This window comes from Pyricularia pennisetigena, chromosome 3, assembly GCF_004337985.1.
Source record: "Pyricularia pennisetigena strain Br36 chromosome 3, whole genome shotgun sequence".
In the NCBI taxonomy this organism is placed as follows: Eukaryota; Fungi; Ascomycota; class Sordariomycetes; order Magnaporthales; family Pyriculariaceae; genus Pyricularia; species Pyricularia pennisetigena.
In genome coordinates, this window is record NC_043742.1 from 1,035,612 (window position 1) to 1,045,976 (window position 10,365).

The 10,365-nt window shown below is 52.2% G+C and overlaps 6 protein-coding genes across 6 annotated transcripts; 4 read left to right on the plus strand and 2 right to left on the minus strand.

Annotated features, from left to right (window-relative positions):
* Positions 1–630: 630 nt before the first annotated feature.
* Positions 631–1,524, minus strand: PpBr36_02267 (uncharacterized protein; the record flags this gene model as incomplete). The annotated part of the gene is made up of 1 exon (XM_029889449.1): positions 631–1,524. The coding sequence occupies one exon, from the start codon at positions 1,522–1,524 to the stop codon at positions 631–633; it is 894 nt and encodes a 297-aa protein (XP_029753365.1).
* A 926-nt stretch (positions 1,525–2,450) lies between these two features.
* PpBr36_02268 (uncharacterized protein) lies at positions 2,451–2,830 on the plus strand (the record flags this gene model as incomplete). The annotated part of the gene is made up of 2 exons (XM_029889450.1): positions 2,451–2,463; positions 2,649–2,830. 2 exons carry the CDS (start codon positions 2,451–2,453, stop codon positions 2,828–2,830), a joined length of 195 nt encoding a protein of 64 aa, XP_029752818.1.
* Positions 2,831–2,953: 123 nt separating this feature from the next.
* On the plus strand, positions 2,954–3,646 carry PpBr36_02269 (uncharacterized protein; the record flags this gene model as incomplete). The annotated part of the gene is made up of 1 exon (XM_029889451.1): positions 2,954–3,646. One exon carries the CDS (start codon positions 2,954–2,956, stop codon positions 3,644–3,646), a length of 693 nt encoding a protein of 230 aa, XP_029752819.1.
* A 57-nt stretch (positions 3,647–3,703) lies between these two features.
* PpBr36_02270 (uncharacterized protein) lies at positions 3,704–4,140 on the plus strand (the record flags this gene model as incomplete). Its single annotated transcript, XM_029889452.1, has 3 exons — positions 3,704–3,805; positions 3,906–3,995; positions 4,093–4,140. 3 exons carry the CDS (start codon positions 3,704–3,706, stop codon positions 4,138–4,140), a joined length of 240 nt encoding a protein of 79 aa, XP_029753743.1.
* Positions 4,141–4,743: 603 nt separating this feature from the next.
* Positions 4,744–5,292, minus strand: PpBr36_02271 (uncharacterized protein; the record flags this gene model as incomplete). The annotated part of the gene is made up of 3 exons (XM_029889453.1): positions 4,744–5,039; positions 5,109–5,193; positions 5,278–5,292. The coding sequence occupies 3 exons, from the start codon at positions 5,290–5,292 to the stop codon at positions 4,744–4,746; spliced, it is 396 nt and encodes a 131-aa protein (XP_029753742.1).
* A 972-nt stretch (positions 5,293–6,264) lies between these two features.
* On the plus strand, positions 6,265–10,238 carry PpBr36_02272 (uncharacterized protein; the record flags this gene model as incomplete). Its single annotated transcript, XM_029889454.1, has 3 exons — positions 6,265–6,354; positions 6,426–8,949; positions 10,000–10,238. 3 exons carry the CDS (start codon positions 6,265–6,267, stop codon positions 10,236–10,238), a joined length of 2,853 nt encoding a protein of 950 aa, XP_029753741.1.
* Between the last annotated feature and the right edge of the window lie 127 nt (positions 10,239–10,365).

Here is a 10,365-nt window from a genome sequence, read left to right on the forward strand (position 1 = left end):
AGGGGGGGGGGAGGACGGCAGTGATACTGTGTTGCGAACTGTGACGTTGCGCCCCACCACAGCTTGCCACAGCAACCGCGACAGTGCGAAGCTGGACCAATTGGTGGGGGCGGATCTTGGACAAGGGACAAACAAATCCTTGGATTCGGACTCGGGTGTGCCTGGATGACCAAGGTGACGTGCGTCTGGCCGGGCTTCCCACCGGTCTCGTGCATTGTAAAACGGCACGTGGTGGACACTCACTTTCCACTTTAGCAACGGCTGCGGCACAAGTCGCCATCACGAGGTCCGATTGCTAATCTGGTCTCGTTGGCCAAGGGGAGCCGATGCGGATCGATTCAATTATGCTGTGTTGCTAGACTCACGGTTAATGTACGCTATGTCGATCTAGCCTAGCACACGCAGGCACCTTACTTATCTCCTTGCCAAGCCCCTAAGTGCTCCAATACAAGAAAACGCCCTGTTTGCAAACCTCGGTCGGCAGCAGTAAGCCGCAAGCCGGCCTGTCCTGTTGTCGGACCCCCTTTCCGATATGGGGGGGCACTCACAAGATCTCGACCAGCTCACATGCCGCATTCCCCATAATGTTTACAACCTTCATCGCCATCGCCATCGTCACCATTATCATCACTACCCGAACACGCTCGTCAGGGCGTTGCCATATCCCTCATACGACGAATTGAGCTTCTCAATGTCGTAATCGTTCCAGTATCCACCGCCCGCGAGGTTGTACTGCTGGTTCCAATTGGCGAATCTGGTTTCTGCCTGCGCCGGCGTGTTCCCATGGTCTGGTTTGTAGTCATTGTTGACCCACAGCAGCGGCACGATCTTCATGCCGAGGCGTGTCTGCCAGGTTCCCGGGTCGTTGGCCGCACCTCCGTCGTACACCTGCAGGTAGTGGCGGTCTAGCAGACCCGGCACAGCGGCGTTGATGCGGTTCTGCACGTCGGCCCAGAAGCTTACGTTTGTGTAGGGCGCGGTCGAGTATTTGTAGCCCATGAGCTCCAGCATCTGCGCAAACTCGACGGTGCTGGGCACGTCGTAGACGCTCTCGTCGTCGTTGTTGAAGGCGTCCAGCTCCCAGGTCTGCTTGAGCACGTCAAATGCCCGGTACAGTGGTGTCGAGGGACCGGTGCCGTCCGCGGCGATGCGGTCGCGTATGACCTGGAATGTGGTGTCGTGCGAGACCAGCGAGATCTCGACACGCTCGATCAATGTCGGGGCCGTCTTCAGGGAGATGATCTTGTCGGTGAGGGCCTGGCCGCCGACGTAGCTTCCGTTGGTTACCACGGGCCAGTCCACAGGATTGCCGTCGCTCCCGGTCGAGTAATAGACCAGATCGGCGTTTGGCAGGATACCTATGCGGAAGAGGAGGACGGTGTCGAAGCCCGATGTTTTGAGAGCGGTGGTGTTGGACTGCATGACATCTTTGAAAAGAAAGATGGCTTTGACATTTTGTGCCACTGCACAGCTTGCCAGCGCAAGAAGCGAGGCCAAGCCTGATCGAGTTGAGGTAAACAGCATTGCGACTGGCGTAAGCTTCTCAGACTCGAAATGACCAAAGTCGGTCTGTTGGGTATGCTCTTTGGCGATGGCAGGAGCGGGCACATCTGTCTGTTTATGTTACAGCCGTAATCTACATTTCATCCTGGACAATACGTTACAGATCACAATAGTCGACATTATCTATGAACCTGGATACGCGTCCTCGGTTGATTCGCATACCGACCTTCCGCATCAGTTAAGAAACCCACATCGAGAGTTACAACACTAGGGACTCGGCTGGTCTTCCCCTCACTCTTTAAGGCCTAAGGGAAGAATTTATTATGCTATCACCATCATTGACCAGGGTCAAACCGCGGGGAATTAATTTGTGAACTTGGAGAAGGAACATTGATGCGATCTTGCAACGTTGCAAATGGGGTTGCAAATTGGTGCCATTCAGTCTAGGATAAAAGCAAGATTGATAAGCTAGATAGGCGTATGTAACAACATGGGTAAGATCAAAGCCCTATACACGACATACTGAGATGCGTGCACCCCTGAATAAACATGCAGCAGAGCCTGACAATGCCTGTGCTCAGACTTGTGCCAGCACCCAAACGCGAATTACTTCTTTCCTCTTTAGCTTTGAATTTTATCAAACAATTGCAGGGGAAAAATTCCAGAACCCTATGGGACTTGGCTAGATATGTTTACCGAACATTTATTGTCGGTGGGCATGTACGAAAAGAGGATATTGTACATTTTAGGTAAAGTCGTGCTGAGAAGCCAGACAATTAAAACCATTTCTGCCTGAGGTTTCAAGTTTAGCTTTCCTGCACTGCTTGAGCGTGCTTGCAGGCTAGAGAGGCTGGTCTTCCAAGGGATGGAAGGTAGATCAATAAATCATGGCAGCAAATGTCAACTTTATATTTGCAGCACTGAGGTTGGGCATGCACTAAGTAGGCATGCGTCGAGTCGGTGAGTCACTTGCAAAAAAGTCATATGTATGCACAGCCAGCCCAGTCCTGATTTTGCAAATGACCACCTGCCAAAACCAAAATATAATAAGAGGTGCAAGAAGCCCCCATCTAGCGTAACCTGTGAAAGGAGGAAAAGTCAGACAACCTGCACACTACAGTATTCATTTATCCATCCTTGTCAAGCTAGAAACAGCTCGCTTAGTCATACGCAAACTTCTTTGTACAATCAACAAACTGAGCGCTGGATACAAACAACCCCACCAAGAATCCCCCCTCAGCAGTCAGCACGTACCACCGCCTTTTCTTTCTACCGCTTGGACAGGATCCCCTTGGCTGGAACATTCGACGATCAGCCAAATAAATAATCTTATCCTAAACCACGCAACGCCTAACATCTTTTTGAAGTCATTATCTTGCCTCGAATTATTTCCCTCACGACGCGACACATAACAAACTCGAACACGAACCCATTTTCTCAAGCCGACACGATGTCTTCGCCCATGTCAACTTCAGGCCAAGATGGCCAACAATCGCACACCAAAAAGCCTGTCGAGTTTCAATTCTGCGCCGAATGCTCCAACATGCTCTACCCCAAGGAAGACGAGGAAACGCGCACACTTCAGTTTACCTGCCGAACATGCCACTACACAACCAACGCGAGCAACACGTGCGTGTTCCGTAACGAACTCAACAGCTCCGCCAGCCTTCACGCCGGAATCATCGAGGGCATGGGCAAGGACCCGACGGTGGGTGCCCCCGTTTCTGACACTTTTTCGCCACCTGCGGCATCTACCGCTGCTGCTGCCCCTTCCCTCTCGCATCTTCGACAACACGTTCCTGCCGATTCGACCATCGTCTTGTGTCTGGTTTGCGGAAAGCCTATCCTGTGCGCCGTCTGCGAGGTCACCTCCTTTTACGTCTGCAGCAACGACTTGCGCACCCTCGAAGGCAACGCCGACGACGAAACCGAAAACAGCTTCTTCTCGGCTCACGCGTCCGAGGCCTCGTCCCCTCGCACCCGGGTTCAATTTTCGTGGAATGACGATAGCGATGTGTATGACTTTATGAACGACGAGTACGCCGAGAGTGACGCCGGAAGTGCCGAGGAGGATGAGCTGTCAAAAAGCATCATGATGCTCGACCGCGTCAGGTCAACCACCAGCGTTGTTACCACCTCGTAGAGGTCGAGGCGTGGTTGATTTCACCCGCCGTCCATACGCTTAATATCTACGAACGAAATGACTCGACGACTTTACGATCACGCGACCGGAGAAGATGCCAAGGACCACAACGAAACGATGCGAGCAGTTCCGGGAACGTTTGGGGGAGCGGCAGCGCTTGTCTAGCCCTTCACTCGCCTTGCCAACATTACCTTGTTCTACTACAAAGTATAGATGGACTGCTTGCTGACGTGTTGCATTGTGTCCTTTTTATCAACAGCTCCCGCGCGCCAAGAAGACTTGCCAATACTGTGGCTTTGACGAGATGGTGTTCTTCCAAGCTCAGCAGCGAACTGCCGAGACAGGAATGGTGAGCTTTTGATTTTTTTTTTTCTTTTTTTTAATCTTGCCTAGAAATGGGAAGATATAATACTGGCCAAGAGGCTTACGCCGCCGCATACTTCTAGAAACAAATTTATGTGTGCGTCGAGTGCTCCAAGCCTCAGACGGACTGAGTTTGTGGTTTTCTGCAACGCGTATACTTGTGTGTACAGAGAATGGGGGGTTTGTGACATGAGAAGGCGTTTTAGGTGGGCTTGGTTTCCTGACCAAAAACAAAAGAACAAAGCATGGCGTGGTTACATGACAGATCTGCCCGGGTTTACGGCGTTTGGTTTCCTATTCTGTTTTTTTAATTTTGGTGTAATTTTGAGGCGGTCTTTTCTGTCTTGTTTCATTCGACTTAATACAACTACTAGTCCAACAGTCTCGATTATCATATACTGCAAGTCTTTTTGAATTGCAAGATGATGGTGTAGCCATGTCCAAAACACTACTCCTGTTTTCTCAAGATGCTTTCAATATACACATTCCCGTCTATGTTTACATTTCGTTGCGCTAGAGGTAGCCCAGCAGAACTTCCAGAACTCCAAGCGCCATATTTGTGATTTTTCTTGTTACAAGACTTGCGACCCAAGTCATTGATGTTTCTCCAGGCCTTCCTTCTGCCTTGCAGGAGCTGGCACAACCTGCCACCTCCGACAAGCATCATCACCCACTTCTCCCTCCCACTAGCAAAAGCCCGATAAGCCTGAAATCTTTCGGAATGCTCTCTTTGATCATATGTGCATGGGAGCCATGCTCAGAATCTTGCTCCACTTGGCCTTGCGCAGCTCCATTCCGACGATGCCGTTGACGCGAGATCCAACGGGGTCGCCGGCCTTGTTGATCAGGACACAGGCATTGTCATCAAACCGGACAACGGAGCCGTCCTTGCGCTGGACCTTGTACTTTGTGCGGACGACGATGGCGTGGCGGATGTCACCGCGCTTGACCTTGTTGGAGGCGGCCAGGGCGGCGGCGCCCTCGTTGGGGTTCTTGCGCTGCTCCTGGACGACGACGACGATGCGGTCACCTGGGAATCGTTAGGGGATTGCTGCATGAATCAACGGTCAAAGAATGACGGCAAGGTGGTCGGAAGTACCTATCGATGCGTGCCTCTTCTGGCCGACGATCAGGGCGCACTCGACCAAGGCGGCGCCCGAGTTGTCGATGCAGTTGAGCATCGACTGTGCTGTGTCGTCAGCTTCGAAAACAGCGAAACGGACATCTAATCCGGCGACAGCATGCGGTGGTCAGAGATTCATGCATACCTTTAATTGAATCATTGTGGATGATGTGTGTTGATTAAAACCTGAGCCTCTCTCTTCCACCTCGAACCAACAAACGCTTCTTCTGCACCCAGGTCCAAAAAGTCGTCGACAAACCTCGAAATCCGTTGCTTATGTAATACGGCGCTCGTCCCGGCTAAAGGCTGTCGCTCCATCTTGGAGGCAGGGATCAGCAAGCAATTAGACCTGGACTAACAAGCTGAGGTGGAGACCAAAAGTGAAGCGAGGTAAGCTGGGATTGGATGCATTGTGTCTTTGTCGGCAGGGGGACGACATGCGTTTACCCACGCTTCTCCATTGATCTCGCCGGTTAAGGTTAGGCGGCATGTTTATTCTCACTCTGGCTGCGTCCTGCCTTGGTTGTTTTCTTCTCATCATCACCACCACACCACACCACTCTTCTCTCCCGCTTCTCAGCCCGAGCCATCCCCTCGGTCACAGTTTGGCAGTGCCAAACCTGTCGCAAGCCCGGGCGCCTGTCCACCCCAGTCACTCCTTTTTAGTTCAGCAACCAGCTTCACGCTCGTGCATGCGCCTCGCTCATCAAGGCCTTTTTTTTTGGTGCCGCGCGTTGAGGACGTTGGATTTGTTGCTTGACAGGCGTGCCTCTCCTTGTGCCCCCAGACAATCTGATTCCCGACCGACACGCCAAATTGAATAGCCCGATCTCGCGCGGCCTTTACGAATCCCGGCAGCTACTGTCACCAGCTTTCCTGGAGCTTGTTCTACTTTCAAGGTTGGGGTTGTCTGCGGTTGGTACCTTCGCCGCGCGATTGATTCCTTTGGATCCGGCTCCGTCGCGCTCGAAACTATCCCTTCCTTGCTAGTTTGCGCCAACGTTCAGACGCCCAGTCAACCTGACTCGGATTAATCGCTCCGCCCTCATCTCACTCTCCGGTTCCCAAGCTCACCGCTGGCATCTCGTCATCTAATCTCAAATCTGTGGAGAAAAGCTGCAAAAGAGGCATCATGCCTCCCAAATCTGCCAAAAAGCAACCTCTGACGTTTGCCCAATTGGCGGCCTATGATGATATACTGACAGATGCGCTGGTCGACCACGTAAGGCTCATCGCCGTCCATCCGATTGCTTGCCTCTGGAACCCACCCCGGCCACTGACCATGATTCGCAGACATTCTACTGGACAACGATTCCAAAGAACAGACCATCATACCATGCCTCCCGCGGAGTCAAGCAAGATGAAGTCACCAAGATAGTGAAGGACCATGTGATTCTCGAGCCGAACGTCAAGCTGGCCGAGGAGAAGATGCTGGCCACGGACGGGCTCAAACGGTTCTGCAATGGGCTCAAGACGCCCAAGGAGAAGGATGACTTTCGCGCACACCTACGCCGCTACCTCTCCATCTACCTGCCCGATTGCCCTTTCGAGGTGAACTCGACCAACCGATATACCATCTTCACCCACGAGGCCAGTGTCACCGCGCGACGCCCGATCAGGAAGAACGAGATCATCAAGGCCTTGTGCGGCATTCAGGTCGTAATCTCGCCTGCCGAGGAGGCCGAAATTGCCAAGCGCAAGAAGGATTTCTCCATTGTCATTAGCTCACGCAGCAAGAGCACCAGTCTGTTCATGGGTCCTGCACGCTTCGCCAACCACGACTGCGGCGCCAACGCCAGGTTGAAGACGGCTGATCAGTCCATCATGGAGGTCCAGGCGCTTCGCAACATCGAGGTTGGCGAAGAGATAACGGTCACGTACGGCGATAATTATTTTGGGGAGGACAACTGCGAATGTCTGTGTAGGACGTGCGAACTCAGCAGGGTGAATGGTTGGGCAGGTGACGAGGCCGATGGGAACCGTGGCTTTGAGAAAAGCATCGAGGAAGACCAGGGACCTCCCGCAGGCTATTCACTGCGACGAAGAAGGCGCGACGGCAGCACGAGCCGCGCCATTTCTAGGGATTCATCAGTCACGCCCGACCTGCGACCGCGAATTCGGAAGACGCGGTCCAAGGCGCAGCTCTATACCTCTGACAGGGCTTCGACGGTTGATTCAGAAGCCTCTGGGAACCTCACAGCGAAACGGAAACGCGAACTCGATACACTGGCCAGTCCACCATTCACGCCAGCGAAGAGACAAAAGATCGCGAGCGGACTCTCTGAGATGGTCATGGCGGATTTGCCACCTCCTGCGAGCATGAGCACTCCTCCAGAGAGCTCAGTCGGGCAGCTTAGCAGGCAGTCATCTGTGTTTGAGAGCGGAACATCGGAACAACTTGTTGAGTCCTCCGATGCCACAACACCAGAGCATGACAGCTCCGATTCGAGCACACCCCCTCCCAAGTCAGGCGTGGACGAGATGGGCCCGCAGCCAGTAACCTCGTCATTGGAACCAACTAGAAACGGTAGCCAAGGGCTCGTACGAAAGCCTTCCTTGAAGGGCGCCTCATGCGCAGGGACCAGCACATCCACCCCAAGCTCATCGCGGGCGGTGGAACTTGGTTCACCGTCAGATGTGATGCTCATGCCACCATCGAGACCAAGCACTCGAGAAAAGGTATCTATGATGCAAGGTTCCGAAGCATCTACGGAGGCAACTGTTGTAAAGGCCGAGGCGTTTGAACCAAATGCCGTCACAGTCGTCAACAGTGTCGAAGCTGATCTTGCTTCAGTAAATGCTGGTGAAGTAGCACGCATCGCGAGTAAAATCGCCTTGTCTACCGAGACAGATATTAAACCAGAACCCTCCAACACAGCTGCTCCATGTGAGACGACTTTGGACAATGGAGCCAGCTCCAGGTCCAAGAAGGCCAGGGGAGACGAAATAGATCGACCTTGTCAACAAGGGCAGAGCAGAAAACGTATACCGGGCGACTACACACTGACACCTGTCCTCTTGTCGGAGCCAATGACGGCTTGGGTGCACTGCTCCAACTGCGCCACGGCCTTTGTGCAGCGGGATGCGTATTACACGCGGGCAAATTGTCCACGCTGCGAACGCCACAGTATTCTTTACGGCTACGTGTGGCCCAAGACGGAGCCTGAAGGGTCCGACGATGACGAGGAGCGCGTTCTTGACCACCGAACAGTTCACCGGTTCTTGGACCCCGAGGACGAAGCCAAGGTCCGCGGGAGGAAGCTTAGTGCGTGGCTTGTCAACAAGAAGCTCGCCGAGGCCAAAGCGGCCGAGGCTGCTGAGGCTGCAAAGAACAAGAAGACTCAGAAGAAGCAGCCGGCAAAGGTTGTCAAGAAGGCGGTTTCAAAGACGACAATGACCACTGCAACAAAAGTCACAAAAGTGGCATCAAAGGCTTCTTCTGTTTTTGGCAGGGTTACCAAGGCGGGCTCTGCCGTGTCGGAAGGCCCCAAGGCCGGTAAGGGGAGTCCTGCGACCCTCTCAAAGAAGACAATCAACTCCAAGGTCGACCATGGAGAGACTGTCGGAGATTCCATCACTTCATCAGCCTCGCCCACAGCTGACAAGGGCGACTGTACGACAAGCGCGGCTCTAGCACAACAGCTTGGGGCGTACACCGACACTAAGTTTGCTCTTGTTGACGAAGACGAGCCTGAACAGGAAGGTGGTGACAATAATGCGAGGGGCAAGATTGATGAGCGCAAGGAGTCTTCAGTTCTTCGGCAGAGGCGACTATCGTTGGATTCTGCGGGCAACAGGCGGCGCAGTGGCCGGGCGTGTAAGGCTTCAGCCAAAGCCAATGCTGCTGCAGCATCCGCTGCTGCAGCATCCGCTGCTGTTGGTTCTGATTGAAGCACTTTATTTTTCTTGGAGTCTTGGAGTGCCCTCCTAGTTTGTTGGTAATGTTGTGCGACGCGGGAGTATTGGGAACGAATTCATCCAGATGGCTGTGTATACTAGCGTTAGCGTTGTTGATCTTTAGTGGTTTTGGTGGTTTAATAGCAGCATTTATTATTATTGTTACTATTATTATTATTATTACTACTTCTTTTTCAGGTGACTTTTCAAAAGGATCAGGTTTCTTATTAAAGGGATCTTGGAGGAACTACTTACTGGTGGTATCTGAGGTGAAGACGTGATGGATGCCTAATGAATGAGACTTTTTGTCTGAGACAAATTAGATTTGCCGCAGCATCACGGATAAGATTACCGCTTCTAGGAACATTGCAACAATAACCAATACTTTATTCTGGAAGCCAATTGAGTATCCTGTGTGCTCAATATTCATGCATTAATCTTTCAAGCCGACCCCTTACGTAGTTACCAATGACCACTGACTGTGGGGGTTGACTGATTGATGTATGCATACTTGCCCCACTGTACTGTCAATCACAGCAGGGGTGTGGCGGGAATTGTGGCGCACGCATAGCTTTTTTTTTTTTTTTTTTTTTTTTTGTCTCGCCATCAACAAGCGACGAAGCGCAAACCAGGGTCTTGGTGTATTCAGGTCAAATGAACCAAAAATTTCGTATCCATTTCTCGAGATCGCGACTGTTCAAGGTTAAGCTTCATGCACAAAAAGAAGAAAATGGCCATACAATTCTGCAATGACTGCGGCGACACGCTGCCGATATCGGGAAATCCCGAGATCAAATGCGACTGCTGTGGAAACATGAACAAGAGTGCGCATTTTGCTTCATCCCAACCCTCTTTCTGTGATTAACTAGACTAGTGTTTTTTTTTCTTGATTTCTACTCTCTATTAAAACCACCCGACTTGCCCCTTGCTCACAACGTACACAAACACTAAAAGTGCTCTTCTGGATCAGACACCCTCATCAACGTGACGACCGTTTCGTCGAGCCGCGACTTTGACTCGCCGCTCCGCCTCAAGGAATACGGCGACAAGGAGGCCATGGCCAGCCGGCCCGAGATGAACTGGCCAAGCATCGACGAGAACTGCCGCTTCTGTCCCTCCAAGAAGGTGCGGTACACGACGCTCCAGACGCGTGGTGCCGACGAGGGGAGCACGGTGTTTTATTTCTGCGAGGGATGCAGCCAAAAGTAGGGCTTTTTTTTCTCTCTTATTCTCCTCGTACCCTGCTTTTTGGGCCCTTTTTTTCTTCTTGATTTTATGTGATGCAGATGCTAACCGGCGGGGTTTGTCATTTGCTGCTGTATAGATGGAAGGAGAA